At 35.2% G+C, this 16,788-nt stretch overlaps 1 protein-coding gene and 1 long non-coding RNA gene across 7 annotated transcripts in view; one reads left to right on the top strand and one right to left on the bottom strand.

Annotated features, from left to right (window-relative positions):
- pdzph1 (PDZ and pleckstrin homology domains 1) overlaps positions 1-7,696 on the bottom strand; it is a 50,088-nt gene extending 42,392 nt beyond the window's left edge. For 3 of the 6 annotated variants that reach the window (XR_015500750.1, XR_015500751.1, XM_087270087.1), the window contains exons 1-2: positions 7,466-7,656; positions 1,979-2,064 (exon numbers count right to left, since the gene is read on the bottom strand). Coding sequence is in view for 3 of the 6 variants with exons in the window: in XM_087270087.1 (XP_087126213.1) it covers positions 1,979-2,036 (58 nt within the window). In the remaining 3 variants the exon portion in view is untranslated. Of the gene's footprint in view, positions 1-1,978; positions 2,065-7,465 lie in introns of all 6 variants that reach the window. The other 3 variants (XM_087270088.1, XM_087270089.1, XR_015500749.1) reach the window with 2 other exon arrangements.
- LOC147834982 (uncharacterized) overlaps positions 1-16,788 on the top strand; it is a 184,121-nt gene that overhangs the window by 155,143 nt on the left and 12,190 nt on the right. The gene's annotated exons all lie outside the window — the stretch shown is intronic.

Raw genomic sequence — 16,788 nt, 5'->3', positions numbered from 1 at the left:
ACAACACGAGCATGGTATTTAACATGCCACAACTTAACAAGCAGATAGGAGGTGAGGACAGGTGAGTGATTGAGACAAGTCAATGGATAGGGATTACTAGTAGGACACGACTGAAAACAACATATGGATGGAATTTGGCCAGGACACTGGGGTTACACCCGTACTCTTTGACAAGAAGGATCAGAGAGTCAGAACCTTGCCTTAACATCTAAAAGATGGTGCTTTTTAAGGCCAGTTTACACCGCATAGATAGATGAATCATCTCATTTTCAAATATTTGTGAATTACTTTTTGATTTTAAATCAACATTTAATTGTTCTATATAATTGTGCAATACAATACAATCACATAACATCAACGCTCTCCCACATTTATAGCTAATACTGCCCTTATTTTCGTTTTTGGTATGAGATTGCAGAGGCGTGGTTTGACTAGAAATGTACAGTTTTTTACCATGATGCTGATAACTTTTTAGTCACTCGGCAGAACTACAGTTTGAACCGCTGTGGTTTAAAAACCATTCTTACATTTAATGATCATTTTATCATGCTCAAGTGGCAAACTAAGCTCCAATAAGTAAAAGAATTTGCCTCAAAACTCAATATGTCTTTTGCACAGTGTGAATTTGAAGACACATTTCTCAACAATAGTTTTAATAGCTCATTTCTAATAACTGATTTATATTATCTTTGCCATGATGACAGTAATTAATATTTGACTAGATATTTTTAAGACACTTCTATACAGCTTAAAGTGACATTTAAAGGTATAAGTAGGTTAATTAGGTTAACTAGACAGTTTAGGGTAATTAGGCAAGTGATTGTATAAAGATGGTTCATTCTGTAGACAATGGAAAATATATAGCTTAATGGGGCTAATAATTTTGACCTTAAAATGGTTCATAAAAAAATTTAAAACTGCCTTTATTCTAGCTGAAATAAAACAAATAAGATTTTCTCCAGAAGAAAAAATATTATCAGACATACTATGAAAATTTCCTTGCTCTGTTAAACATCATTTGTGAAATATTTAAAAAAGAAAAAATTTCAAAGGGGGGCTAATAATTCTGACTTCAATTGTTGTTTAAAAAAAAACAAATGTGAAACATTTTCAGGGATTTAAGATTATGATGACTGTTAAATGTGTCTTGTGAAAAGTCTCCATTATAACAAAAAAATCATGTTAATACATCATATAAAAAAATAGGATGTTTTAAATGTACTAAGAACATTCCAAAAATAACATTATCGTAAATGTTTAACTTTTTTAACTAATTAGAATAATAACAAATAACAAGTAACTCCAGAACAACTATCCCTAAACATTAATATGTGTATCATCCTGGTAATGTCAGACAATAAAAATTCATGTTAACTTTTGACCGAGGAAATTCAATAATTTTTTAATGGGCTAGTAAGTTTAATTGTAAATAAACATTAGTTTTGAGAAAAAGTGGGACAAAAAGCACAACATGAAATTGTATGATCCCTCATATTTGAAATGATAATATTTGTATATATTTAGCAAGAGGTGTGCAAACTTATGAGCACAACTTTACCTAAGAATCTTCTGAGTGCTAATACTGTACATTAAATTAAGTGCCAACTGTATTTTACACTAATCTCTGAACTTTCCCTGTACTGGTTTGCTGCATAAAAACATGCTGGAATGGTTGGCAGTTCATTCTGCTGTGGCCACCCCTGATAAATAAGGGACTAAGTTGAAGGAAAATGAATGAATGACTCCCTGACCAAATAAATGAGATTAAAAATCAAATGATAAATTAGGACATGTGCCTTAATGTGAACTGTTATGTGCTTCATTTCCTGTAATGAAGCACATTGTGGGCTGGTGTGTGTGCAAATCGGGCTCTCGTGTCTGGGTTGTGCATCAGGCATGGGTTAAGCGTGACTCAGACAGAGTTTAGCTGATAATCCTGCACACGTGGACCCTCAGACGCATTTAGATCCACACTCACGTTTACTGCTGCTGGAGCTCTTCCTCCTGCGGCTGTTCCTCCTCTTCCTCCGGCTCATTCTGCTGCGCACCGGCACATCTACACTCCTGTAAAACATTTACAGTTAGTCATTTAGCAGACGCGACTTTGCAAAGCCATTTGCAATCGAGGAGGCATTCAGTGATTGAATAATGAGAAGAAATACACACAAGAAGGGCTAATTGTACACAGGAACGGTTTGTGCTTAGGGAATTAAGTGCTAGAGTAAGGAGGAGAAGTGTCTTTAACTTTTTAGAGAGAGAGGAGTGTGTCAACAGGTGGTTTGTCAAGCCCACTCACCTGTGTGAAGTACACTTCATAAATGTTTTTGTTTTTCAGAGATATAAAGAGATAGAAAGACAATAGCCCCTTTCACACAGTAATTTCCGAAACCACTTTACCGGTAAATTAAAAAAAGCGCTGTTCACACAGGCGAGGACGTTACAGAATTTTTTCCGGAAAAGAGCATTCACACATCCATTCCAAAATACAGGTAAATTCTGACATCATTAACCAGAAATGACCTTTAAACGGCTTGCATTTGTAAACATTTGACTACATCACAAACTCTGTGGATGGATCAGTATAGCGAACAAATTCGATGAAAACATATAGAGAAACACTTTCACATGTCGAGATGTACGTGATATGTGTGTGCTGGCGCTCACAGGCTGCTTCACAGGCACAAGCGACACGTCAAGCAACTACAGGAAGCAGAGCTTGAAAGTAAACAAACAACGGCTTATCATAAGCATCTTATCGATAATTATTTACACAGTTGGCATTAAGATGAACATATAAATGTTGTCTGACTAACTTCTAGCTGCTAAATGTGTCTGGGAAAATAATCAAAGGCTTTTACTCTCATAAACTTAGCGGACGTGAATGCTTCTGACTGTTCTGATTGGCTAAAGCAGACGTCTCACATCAGCACGTTCTAGACGTGCACACGCTCCTTCCGGCAATCTTCCTTCTGCGTTCACACAGCGCAGTATTCCGGCAAATTAGCGGTAATGTTACAACTTCTCTTTCCGGAAAATAGCCAGAACGAATTTACCAGTATTTTCAAAAAGGGCCTGTTCACACATACAGCCCTTTCCAGAAAATTGCTGGTAATTTTTTGGAAAGGTCTGTATGTTTGAAAGGGGCTATTGTCTGGTGTTAGTGTGGGCTAAAGTGTCAGAGAGATCAAAGAGTGTATTTTCTACAGGTGGTTTGTCAAGCCCACTCACCTGTGTGAGGCACACTCGGAAATGCATAATGTTTTAAGGTTGTCGACATAGCAATCTCACCTTATTTCATCAGCTTTACACACATGTTTTAGATATAGTAGAACATAGTTAATGAGCATACTGTTATAAATACTGTTGTATACTTATATATGGATAGTTTTTACTAGAGTATATTTTAACATAGTATATCTCATCGTTGTAGAAAATGTAGTACAATATTGAGTAGTTTATATTACTATGGTTTATATTATACCATATTTCAGCAACAGATTAATTAAAATAGTTTACTATAGCATGTTTTCAAAACACAACCGTATTTACTATAATGTAAGTTACTATAGTATTTAATTTTTTTTTGCTTGGGTGATATCCAGTGCTTAATTTGTGAATCGCGAGGTCCCGGAACAGATCGGGGTAACAGATCCGGCATGCTACCCGAGGATGTAGAGGTGTCACGCAGGAAAGTGGAGAGCGGGGGGCGTTGGATAGCGGAAGGGTGTTGTGGATGTAAGTTAGTAGCTGGGGCCAGGGTTGGTTGTCGTGAACGAAAGTAAAGAGGGTTGGGGAGTCGAAGAACAAAGTTAAAGTGAACAGTGGACGGAGGAGAAGAGCGGGTGAGGAGGGGGATCGGTAAAATGAGGTGCCGGATCAGATTTCAGAGGTGGCGGATCCGGCACAAATCAAGCCCTGATGATATTAATATCATAATCTGTAAACATGTTTTGTTTATTCATAAAGCTATGGAGTACTCCAGTGAAACACACTTGAAACGTATTGCTTGTGGTTATTTTAAATGATCATATTATTAAAGTCAGGGATTCTCAACCAGTGGGCCGTAGGCGTGGGCCTCTGCGATCCTGCAGGTGGGCTGCTTAAAATTAGCTCTCAATATTATACTATAATTTTATTATTTTATTAATATGCTATGTTAAAACGATCAAAGTAATGTACGTTCTCCTGTTCTCTGATTGATTACTTCAAACTCGCAAAAATGCAAAAATAATAAAAATTTTAAAAAGCTGCAAAAATAGCCTCATGATCGCGTCTGCAGCTAGTACACACAAGTCTGTTCATTCACAAACTATGGGTGAAGTAAAAGTGAAAGTCTCTCTAAGTGTATTTTTGTGTGAACTATTTAATATATCTACATAATTGTCTAAATTAATGTCCTGTGAGTGTTTTATAACGGACGCGCACCCATACAGGAGGATCTGGCGAGGACATTTCTGGTGTTTCTGCGATAGAATGTCAAATAAACTTGCATATGAGCAGGAGTGCTCTGGTGGAACTGTTCACTGTTCCTGTCAGCGATCTCCCAATAATATCCAGCCGCACACTCAACCGCCATCAGACCGACGCGTTTCAACAGATTTAGGGTGTTTTACTGTATTTTACATTTGTCTATATTTTTGAATAGTCAGTCCAGTTTAAACCAGTAGCTGCTCTTTTGTAATCGCTGTTGACCTGTGCTTCTCTTTGAATCTGTGTATGCTTTTTAAAAAATCTATCTATCCATCCATCCATCCATCCATCCTTCCATCCATCCATCCGTCCATTCATCCATCCATCCATCCATCCATCCATCTACCTGACTACCTGCCTGTCTGTCTGTCTGTCTACCTACCTACCAACACACGCACGCACGCACGCACGCACACACGCACACACGCACACACGCACACACGCACACACACACACACACACACACACACACACACACACACACACACACACACACACACACACACACACACACACACACATATATATACAGTTGAGATCAGAATTATTAGCCCCCCAGTTTATTTTAATTGATTAATTCAAGTACTTTACTATAGTATGGCTCAAAAACACCACATTAAACTTCAAAATAATTCAATTTCAATTTATACAGCCCCATATAAAAATACATCATAGTATTTTAACCAAAGTATTTTTAACTAAAGTGTATTTAAATACTTCCATTATCATGTATAACATGCTGTAATTTGAACTATAGTGCACTGATAAACACTGTAGTATACTCCAGTTTTTACTACATGTTCAAAAAAAACTATAGTATCTTCTGTAAAATACAATAGTGTATTTTTATGTGGGGCTGTGTAAATTGAAATTGAATTATTTTAAAGTTTAATGTGGTGTTTTTGAACCATACTATAGTAAAGTGCTTGAATTAATCATTTGTGGTAATCCTCTGGTAACAGTAATTTAACCAAATGACTCAAATACTGTAGTTTTTTTTTTACAACTATTATACTACAATTCACTACAGCTTACTTTAAAAACTGAAGTATACTACAGTGTTCACTATAGTTCAAATTACAGTTTGTTGTAGGATTCATTACCAAAGTGTTGTAAATACAGTATAAATATGATACATGTAAGTATAATACACTTCGCTGTAGTATGGTTAAAAAATATACATATAACAAAACTACATATAAATATATTACTATCTTCTATATATTACTAGAGTGTTTTTAATGTGGGGTTGATACAATTTAAATGGAATTATTTTGATGGTTAATGTGGTGTTTTTGAACCATACTATAGTAAAGTACCTGAATCATTTGTGGTAATTTAATTGTTGGTATGGTAACACATAAACAACAGTAATATATACAAATGACCCAATACATTTTCTAACTACAGGGTGTATTGTACCATACACAGCAAGTTTGCCAGTGTACATTTTAAACCACAGGTGTTGCATTTAACACATTTCTGGTGTATATATGAGTCCATCCATCAAAGTGCCCAGGTTACACTTTCAAGTGTTGAATATATACACCTCCCCAGTTAAAAATATTGTAAACTTGGAGTGTAAAAATGCACACCACATGAAACATTTTTAACACCTGTAGGGCAAATTGTCTAGTTACATATAACTCCAGAGGTGTTAAATTACACTCTCTTCTGGTGTACGAGTCCCACCAGCCCAGTGTAAAAGTTACACTTTAATAAGCGTTGAATATATACACTTAAGGAGAGTAAATAATTGTACACTAAGAGTGCAAAAACTGTATACTAGATTAAATATTCTATCACCACCACCAGGTCATATTTAGCATAAATTCATTTTTTTAAACTGACTTGAGTAAGAAAAATGTATATGTTTTAACACCCTGGAATAATAATAATAATAATAATAATAATAATAATAATAATAATAACTCTTTTCTTTTGCCTCAGTAAAATTAGTGTTTAAGTATTTAATTTAACCCACATCAGTGTTAAAAACAGTATATGTACACTTGGATATTAACACTATAACACTACAGGGACTTACACCAGAAATTCAACACCTCATAATTTGCTGTGTAGTATGATATACCCAGTTGCAAAACGAGCAACAGTATTTGAGTCATTTGGTTAAATTACTGTTACCATAGGATTACCACAAATAATTAATTCAAGTACTTTACAATAGCATGGTTCAAAAACACCACATTAAACTAAAAAAACAAACAAACAACAACAACAAAAAAACACTATAGTATTTTATAGAAGTTACCATAGTGCTTTTGAACCATACTATAGCAAAGTGTATTATAGGCTACTTAAATACTACGTACAGTAGTTATATGTTGTTATATTTTTTCACCATACTACAGCAAAATGTATTATACCTATATAGTTAACATTTATCATATTTACATTTACAACATATTGTAAATGAATGCTACAACATACTACTGTAATTTGATAGTATACTGTAAGAAGTACTATAGTTTTTATGACAATGAGTAAACTGGTGAATTGTAGTATACTCCTTGTAGTTAGAAAACGTATTCTGTCGTTTGTTCATAGCTATTACTGTCGTTGATTGTTGCCGAAGCAAGTTTAAAATTACCTCAAAATATTTTATATTTTACCTCAAAGTACTTTATTATACTTTAGTATGGTTCAAAAACTCGATTTACTTAAAAATTACTATAGTATTTCTTGCCATAAGGCTCTGGTCAGTAAAGTCAGTCAACAAACAGACGTACAAAAGCATAACAAACAGAAACTACTCCATAAACACAGCATTAGCTCAGGTATTTTGTAGTTTTACTGGTTTGATACTTTGATATTTTTGTCTATGAATTAGGAAAGACGTCAATCGCGTGTGTTTCCCTCGTCATGGTTTGCACGAGTCAGCAAAGTCCTAACCTTGCGATGACAGAATGACAGTCGACAACTACAGAGAGACTCTCAAACTTGACAGAGAATCCATGTAAACGCGTTTTCTCACCTGAAGGCAGTTAGTGCAGGTCTCCACAGTGGTTTCTTGAGAGAAGTATCGAAGAAAAGGCCAGTATTTGAGCAAACAGCAGCATGAGCTGATATCAGGGCACTGCTCCACTTCTTATTGTTCTATTCTTGACATAAAGCCCAGAAGGAGCTTAATTGATCTAATCCTCTGAAGCTCCTCAGACTACAGGTACATGACACTCCCTTCACAAAGACAGACCACATTATTTCTGGAAGGAAATTTTTTATTTTATTTATTTATTTATTTATTTATTTATTTATTTATTTATTTATTTATTTATTTATTTATTTATTTATCTATTTAATTTAATTTAATTTAATTTAATTTAATTTTATTTTATTTTATTTTATTTTATTTTATTTTATTTATTTTATTTAATTTTGTCTTGTTTTATTTTGTTTTGTTGTATTTTATTTTGTCTTTTGTTTTATTTTATCAGTGGCTTTGTTTTATTTTTTTAAATTAGAAATATTTCTTAAAATGGTTTTTAACAATAAGTTAAAACTTGAGATTTTTTTATTTGATTATTTAGTTTGACTGTTGTGACCAGTGAGTTTTCATATACAGTATAAAGTGAATCATTAATAAAATCATTAACCAATAAAATTAATCCTTCAAATGTCATTTTTGAATAATAATTTTGAATAGATTAAAGCCATTTTATCTTAATTTATTTCATTTTATTTGTTTTCTGCTTTGTTTGATTTTGTCCAATTAACCCTATTGTAAGTGTCAATATGACAACACTTCAGAAAGTGTTGAAATTAACTCTGTTAGCGTTGTTTTGTGTCCCCATATTTTGCTGTGCATGACGTGTAATAGACCAAAAGAGCGAATAAATTTAATAATAAATAAACTATAATAAAATCACTACATAATAAATTATAAATATTTTTTTAAACATTTTTTACAATAATTTTTTATATGTAAAATATTGAGATTTTTATTTTTTACTCTATTTTTCATTTTATTTACTCAATAAATAAAATTTTTTCAAATATGTATTGAATAATAATTTTGAATATGTTAAAGACATTTTATTTTAACCTTCGTTTCGTTTAAAATTTTGATCAGTGAGATTCCATATACACAGGGCCAGAGCAAACTGAACTGGTGCTCTAGGCAAAAGATGATAATAATGTCGCCCTCAAACTGAAAGTGAAAACGAGAGACGGGGGTGGGATTGTACGTACGACAGCGAGAACCGGGGCAGTGGGGGAATTATTGCGGACGAAAGTGAGGAGATGTAGCCGACACCTTCTCTGTCTATTCTGTCGCCCTAGATGGCCACCTGGGTTGCCTCTATGGACGCGCCGGCCCTGCATATACATTACGTAGTACAACAGGACAACAAAAAGATCGAATCAATAATAAACTCATTACCTAATTACAATCGCCTCACAGCAAGAAGGTCGCTAGTTCAAGCCCTGGCTGAGTTAGTTGGCGTTTCTGTGTGGAGTTTGCATTTTCTCCCCATGTTGGCGTGGGGTTTTTCCGGGTGCTCCGGTTTCTCCCACAAGACCTAAGGCACAGGTGAATTGTATAAGCAAAATTGTCCGTAGTGTATGTGTGTGAAAGAGAGTGTATGGATGTTTCCCAGAGATGGGTTGCAGCTGGAAGGGCATCCAGTGCGTTAAACATATACTGGATAAGTTGGCGGTTCACTCTGTTGTGGCGACACCTAATTATTAAAAGGACTAAGCTGAAAAGAAAATGAATGAATGATTTAATTAAACACAAAATGTGTGATTCATTTTGTTTTCAAAAAATATTTAATATTCAAAAATTTCAATATTCAAAAAACTGAATATTTTTCAATATTAAAAATATTTTAGAATACCATTTGGCAGTAAGTGGATTGGTTTTGTAAACTTGATACAATAAATAAATAAATAAATAAATAAATAAATAAACAAACAAACAAACAAACAAACAAACAAATAAATAAATAAATAAATAAATAAATAAATAAATATGATAGGATATGATATCAAATTAACAAGTAGTACTAAATAGTACCTATTGCAAAAAATAAAAAGAAGAAGAAAAAAAACTGACCCCAGAAGAAGTGTTTAATGGCAAACACGCGGCAGATTAGCGGCCAGGCTGTCTGTTCATTAGTGATAAGCGGTTTATGAGCTGTTTACTGAAGCTTCTCTTCCATTGACATCCATTCAAAAACTCAGAGCATTCACGGCATCCCTGTGGAAACTGCTGCACCTACAGGACGGAGTGTAAACTGCATGTCATTTACAACACAGGGTCAACTTACAGGAACTAGTATCTTGAGAACTTTTACAATAGCAATAAATAATTTTTACCAGCTGCGAAACTGTACAGCAATACAATTTTTATTATTTTATTAAACAAACAAAACACCAATGACAAAAACATGCTGCAGAATGTATCGGGGAAACACATTTGATTGCAATTATTATTGTTGTTAAATAAAATTATACAGACTGAATAAACAATAATAATAGTAATTTACTTTAAATTTGGAATTATTTTTTATTTTTAAAAGTAAAAAAATAAATCTGTAACAAACTCAAATTAAGGCGGCACATTGGCTCAGTGAATAGCACAATGATCACCTCACAGCAAGAAGGTCGCTGGTTCGAGCCCCGGCTGGGTCAGTAGGCATTTCTATGTGGAGTTTGCATGTTCTCCCCGTGTTGGCATATGTTTCCTCCGGTGCTTCCGGTTCAAAGACATCCGGTAGGTGAATTGAATACACTAAATTGGCCGTACTGTGTGTGTGTGTGAATGTGAGTGTATGTCACATGTGAGTGTGGGTTTTTCCCTGTACTGGGTTGTGGCTGGAAGGGCATCCGCTGCTTATAACATATTCTGGATAAGTTGGCAGTTCATTCCGCTGTGGCGACCCCAGATTAATAAAGGGACTAAGCCCAAAGAAAATGAATGATGAATGAAATTCAAATTGAACAATTTGAATTATATCGTTCTTCTTCTTCTTCTTCTTCTTCTTCTTCTTCTTCTTCTTCTTCTTCTTCTTATTATCATTATTATTATCATTACTAGTAGTAGTAGTATTCAAGTTATTATTATTATTTTTACTGTTATAATTATTATTGTTGTTATTATTATTTTCATTATTATTATTATTATTATTATTATTCAACCAAGTTATAAAATAAACATATCAATAACAATAACAATTATAACTTCTACTATTATTATTGTTATTATCATCCTCATCATCATCATTATTTTTTTATATTGTTATTATTGTCAATATTGTTATTATTGTCGTGATTATTATTATTATTATTATCATTATCATTATAAGTATTACTGTTATTATTATTATGATTATTACTATCATCATCAATATTATTATTACTATTATTATTATTATTGTTATTATTATCATTATCATTATTATTGTTACTATTTATATGATTATTATTATTAAGCGGCGACGCAGTGGCGCAGTAGGTAGTGGTGTCGTTTCACAGCAAGCAGGTCACTGGTTCGAGCCTCGGCTGGGTCAGTTAGCATTTCTGTGTGAAGTATGCATGTTCTCCCTGTGTTTCCATGGGTTTCCAATTCCATGAATTGGGTAGGCTAAATAATCCATTGTGAATGAGTGTGTATGGATGTTTCCCAGAGATGGGTTGCAGCTGGAAGGGCATCCGCTGCAAAAACATATGCAGGATAAGTTGGCGGTTCATTCCACTGTGGCAACCCCAGATTAATAAAGGAACTGAGCCAAAAAGATAATGAATGAATAAATGAATAAATGAATGAATGATGATGATGATGATGATGATTATTATTATTATTATTATTATTATTATTATTATTATATCATAGTAAAAATATTTGATTAAAAATGATTTGAAGTTCATGGAGTTTATGACCTGTACTGCATCCAGCCTCTAGAGGTCGCTTGTAAGCGACTTAATGTCACAGCACCTGCAAAAAAAGTGTATCATTCACCATGAACCAGAGAGACGTGCGCAGACCCAGGCGCAGACGTAGATCTATTTTTTCAGTCTAAAATAAAGGGACTAAGACGAAAAGAAAATGAATGAATGAATGAATGAATCAATGAATGAATGAATAATTATTAGTATCAAAATAGTTTACAGTTAAGCATTTTGCATTATTTTACATTATTCGTTCATACATTAATTTTCCTTCAGCTTAGTCCCTTATTTATCAGGGGTTGGACACAGCGGAATGAACCGCCAACTATTCCAGCATATGTTTTACACAGCAGATGCCTTTCCAACGGCAACCTAGTACAAGTAAAACATCCATACACTCTCATTCACACACATACACTACGGACAATTTAGCCTACCCAATTCACCTATAGCGCATGTCTTTAGACAGGGTAAACCGAAGGAAACCCAAAGGAAACCCACGCCAAAACGGGGGGAACATGCAAACCCCACACAGAAATGCCAACTCACCCAGGCTCAAACCAGCGACCTTCTTGCTGTGAGGCCATCGTGCAACCCACTACGCCACCGTGACGCCCCTATTTTGTATAAGGTCAATGTAAATTATACATATACATTTGTACAATATATAATACATATATGTGAAATGTATTTATGGAATATGCTTGAAAAGTCCTATGCTGATTTCACGATTTATTAAACATAAATATGCATTCGCTTTACTTTAATAACAAATCCAAATGATGCAATTTCTGTGGAAAAAGAAAAGTCACAGCAATCGGTCACACTGTTTTTGTTTCCACACACACACGCACGCACGCACACATGCACGCACGCACGCACGCACGTACGCACACACACACACACACACAAAACATCAAAATTATCTTTGAGTTTCCCATTAGTCATTTAACTTCAGATTCTGTTCTTTTCCAATTTCTAACAACTCATATTTCTTATAATAATCTTTTAGTACTTTAATATTTTAAAGGCAGAATTAAGCCTGGGCTTACATCTGAAAGTAAACACTAGAGTGGCCTCATGCATGCACAGCTCCATTGGTGAGCTGATGTAATGGAAGATTTATGGTCCTGTGATGAGGCGCAATTAAACACCATCTGTGCGTCATCACATATTCACTGGTGTTCTGTTTACACACACTCTTCCTTGGAGAAACACAACCCACTCCTGTACTAGTCTACTGTAAATTTTTGCGAAACCTAAGATATGTTGCTCTGGAGACGTTTCATTGCACGTTTCAGATAACATATCCACTAGAGGGTGCTGTCTACATATGTTAGTTAGGGTACATATTAGAAACGTCCTTCTTGTACATGTCCATGAAAAGGCAACACTTGTCAACTAGATCAGCAAACCACTGACTTAAACCCTTCCATAAACCCAACCAATAGTGTTTTCCAAAACAAACATAAGAGTAAAGTGCACCACAGCAACATAGTTTTACCTTGATTTTACATTGCTTTTATCTCTTTTAAACCATGCTTTTTCAAACTCAAACCTGATCGCTCTGCTTCACAAGTACAACACCAAAGTGAGCTATCGAGTAAAATGACCACACTAGAAATGTTGTCCAAATGAAGATAGATAGAGAGGCAAACGTATTCGATTACACATCATAAGCATGTAAGCTGTTTTGTGGTATTTATCTATTAACTGAAGTACATTTTCTTGGTTTCACAATGTAGGCTGAAGCATGCATTTCCAATGAGCCTGTGTTGCAGCAGCAGTGAGTGATTGAACATTGTTTTGTTGATATCTTTACGTATTCAGTGGTGTTCTGTTGACACACTCTCTTCCATGGAGGAACACAACCCAGGCTCATTGAAAAACCTGCCTCAGCCTACTGTACATTTTTTGTGAAACCTAAGATATGTTGCTCTGGCTACGTATTTTTGCACGTTTCAGATGACAAATCCACTAGAGGGCGCTGTCTAGATACTATAAAATAGGTGCATTTTTTTAAACATCAGGGTTTTGTCATTTACATCATAGATGCATGTCCTTCTTGTACATGGCCATGAGAAGGCAGCACTTGTTGTCTTGATCTGCAAACCACTGACTTAAACCTTTCCCTAAACCCAACCAATAGTGTTTTCAAAAGCAAACATAAGAGAAAAGTGCACAAGAGCAACATAGTTTTACCTTGATTTTATATTGCTTTTATTTCTTTTGCTTTTAAACCATACTTTTTCAAACTAAAACCTGATCGCTCTGCTTCACAAGTACAACACCAAAGTGAGCTATCGACTAAAATGACCACACTAGAAATGTTGTCCAAATGAAGATAGACAGAGAGGCAAACATATTTGATTACACATCATAAGCATGTAAGCTGTTTTGTGGTATTTATCTATTTACTGAAGTACATTTTCTTGGTTTCACAATGTAGGCTGAAGCATGCATTTCCAATGAGCCTGTGTTGCAGCAGCAGTGAGTGATTGAACATTGTTTTGTTGATATCTTTACGTATTCAGTGGTGTTCTGTTGACACACTCTCTTCCATGGAGGAATGCAACCCAGGCTCATTGAAAAACCTGCCTCAGCCTACTGTACATTTTTTTGAAACCTAAGATATGTTGCTCTGGGTACGTTTTGTTGCACGTTTCAGATGACAAATCCACTAGAGGGCGCTGTCTAGATACTATAAAATGGGTGCGTTTTTTTAAACGTCAGGGTTTTGTCATTTACATCATAGATGCATGTCCTTCTTGTACATGGCCATGAGAAGGCAGCACTTGTTGTCTTGATCTGCAAACCACTGACTTAAACCTTTCCCTAAACCCAACCAATAGTGTTTTCCAAAGCAAACATAAGAGAAAAGTGCACCAGAGCAACATAGTTTTACCTTGATTTTATATTGCTTTTATTTCTTTTACTTTTTGAACCATACTTTTTCAAACTCAAACCTGAGCGCTCTGCTTCACAAGTACAACACCAAAGTGAGCTATGCATACCACTGACTTAAACCCCTCCCTAAACCCAACCAATAGTGTTAAACCCAACCCTAAGCAAATCAAATTAATCAAATCAAACCTATAAGCATAATGAAAAGAGAATTTAGAGATGTTTACCTGAAGATGAGAACTACACACAGAAGTTGTGCGGATGATCTGCATACAGATTCCCTGACTTTACTGCCACCTTTCTTTAAATACCTAGTTTTGTACCTCAGGGTATTTCTTAGATATTAACATTTGAACGTCTCCCTATTGGGGTGGAAACTTTATGTTGCTTTGATTTTGCATGGTGAGAAGAAGTTTTGACTGAAAATCAAATTTTTGCAATACTCAATTGAATTAATTGATGGTAGTGGATGTGAGGAGCTGTGATGCACCAGGAGCTCACTCAGATACTGGGAGGCTAAGCCATTCAAGGCTTTGTAGGTTGTCAATAGGATTTTAAAATGTATAAAATGTTTAAAAAGCCTTTATTCACATGGCTAAATCTCTAAAAACCTGCGCGTTTCGGCAGAAGTCTGCCTTCATCAGGGTAACAGTGGTAATATCACTGTTACCCTGATGAAGGCAGACTTCTGCCGAAACACGTAGGTTTTTAGAGATTTAGCCATGTGAATAAAGGCTTTTTAATTTTTTCACTTTATTCGAGTGCCTTGGACTGATTCTTGTTGCTGTTTTGATGAATCCCTTACCCAAAGAGCACCGACCATACATTTGAGTTTACCCCAGAGCGCTTTTTGTTTGTTTTTTCTGGAGTGTATAAAATGTTTAATAGGGAGCCAATGCAATGGTGACAGAACTGGAGTAACATGATCATATTTCTTAGTTCTCGAAAGCACTCAGCTATAACAAACAGGACTGGTAACCACTCACCCAGCCAGTGTTTACTTTTAGATGTAAGCCCAAGCTTAATGCTGCCTTCACAATATTAATGTACCATCAGATTATTATTAGAAATATGACCATTGTGTCTGCTTTTTCAACTATTGGCTTTTGGACAATTGTTTTTGCACAAGCTTGGACTATTTATCTAAAACTTGGCCTGCTTCTCCGACTACGATATAGCCTTGTGATTTGGTTTTATTTAATGACAGATGACGCATGTTTTTTCTGCGGTGAACAATCCTTCAATAAAGGAAATGTATGTATATATTTATTTATTTTGTAATTATTCAATGTATTTATAACACTTTTAATTTAATAGTAACCTTTCCGATGCTGCTTACTACACACCAGTGGTGTAGTCCTAGAAAAAAAGGTGGTATACTACTACACCCGACACAAATTTTAAATGAAAGTAGGCAAAGAAACGACGAAAGTCAATGTTTTCTTCGATTCATTGGAGATTATATATATATATATATATATATATATATATATATATATATATATATATATATATATATTAGGGATGTAACGGTATCAGAATTTCACGGTACGGTAATACCTCGGTATGAATGTCACGGTACGGTATTTATTGAATCATTTACAGGAAAAAACAAAACTTATGAAAATACTCCAAAAAAGTGCCAAAAGTGTCAATGACATACAAATTAGCCATCTATCTGTAAGCTTTGAAACAGGAACTTCAATTTTAATAACAAAAAAATATTAAACCATGTAAAAAAAATTAAGTTTCAATTTAGTATTGTTGAAAACTCATCACATTCAACATTTAATCGCTCACTTACTTAGATAGAGATGGGTTTAAAGGAAAATTATCATATAAATATAATCTGGTAAAAGCTGGTATCTCTGGGTATTTACAATGTCCCCTGCAACAGAAAAAACCCTCTCATTTGGGACTGAGGTTTCTGGGACAAGAGAGATATGACTTGGCCCAGGTTGACAGCAGTGGGTAACGTTGTGCATTGTCTTTCCCCCACTTGAGAGGACAAACCATAAGTGAGATAGAGATCTCATGTCTGCATCAATCTGAACAGTGTGCTGTGTTTCTGCAGTCCCCATGACTGTTATTAGTCGTATTCCCCAACTTGCAGGCACGTGCACACATAGGGCTCAACCTGTGCAGTGCACATGCCCTTTTTAGTCTTGGATAGAAAGTTCCCTTCCAAAATGATCAAAAGTGCCCCCGCGACGCGACAACACAGCTGATAAGAACTCGTGCGACAACACCGCTATTCAGTACGCGCGGGACAACACAGCTGATAAGAACTCGTGCGACAACACCACTATTCAGTACGCGCGCGGCGACAACACCCAGCTCTTTTTCATCCCCGCTTATAGCAGCACACTCCATTTCCGCATTACTGGATCTGTAGCGACAACAGACCGCAAGGGATTATGGTCAAGCCTGGGCTGATGGGAATTGTAGTTTCCGGTACCTCCCGTTCGCTTCATTCGCCTGAGCAAATTTTCTCAGAAGACCTAT

Source organism: Danio rerio, chromosome 10 (assembly GCF_052040795.2).
Source record: "Danio rerio strain M-AB ecotype USA chromosome 10, GRCz13ab, whole genome shotgun sequence".
NCBI classification, from domain to species: domain Eukaryota; kingdom Metazoa; phylum Chordata; class Actinopteri; order Cypriniformes; family Danionidae; genus Danio; species Danio rerio.
Note: the sequence above shows the minus strand (reverse complement) of the source record. Positions and strands in the feature narration are given on the sequence as shown.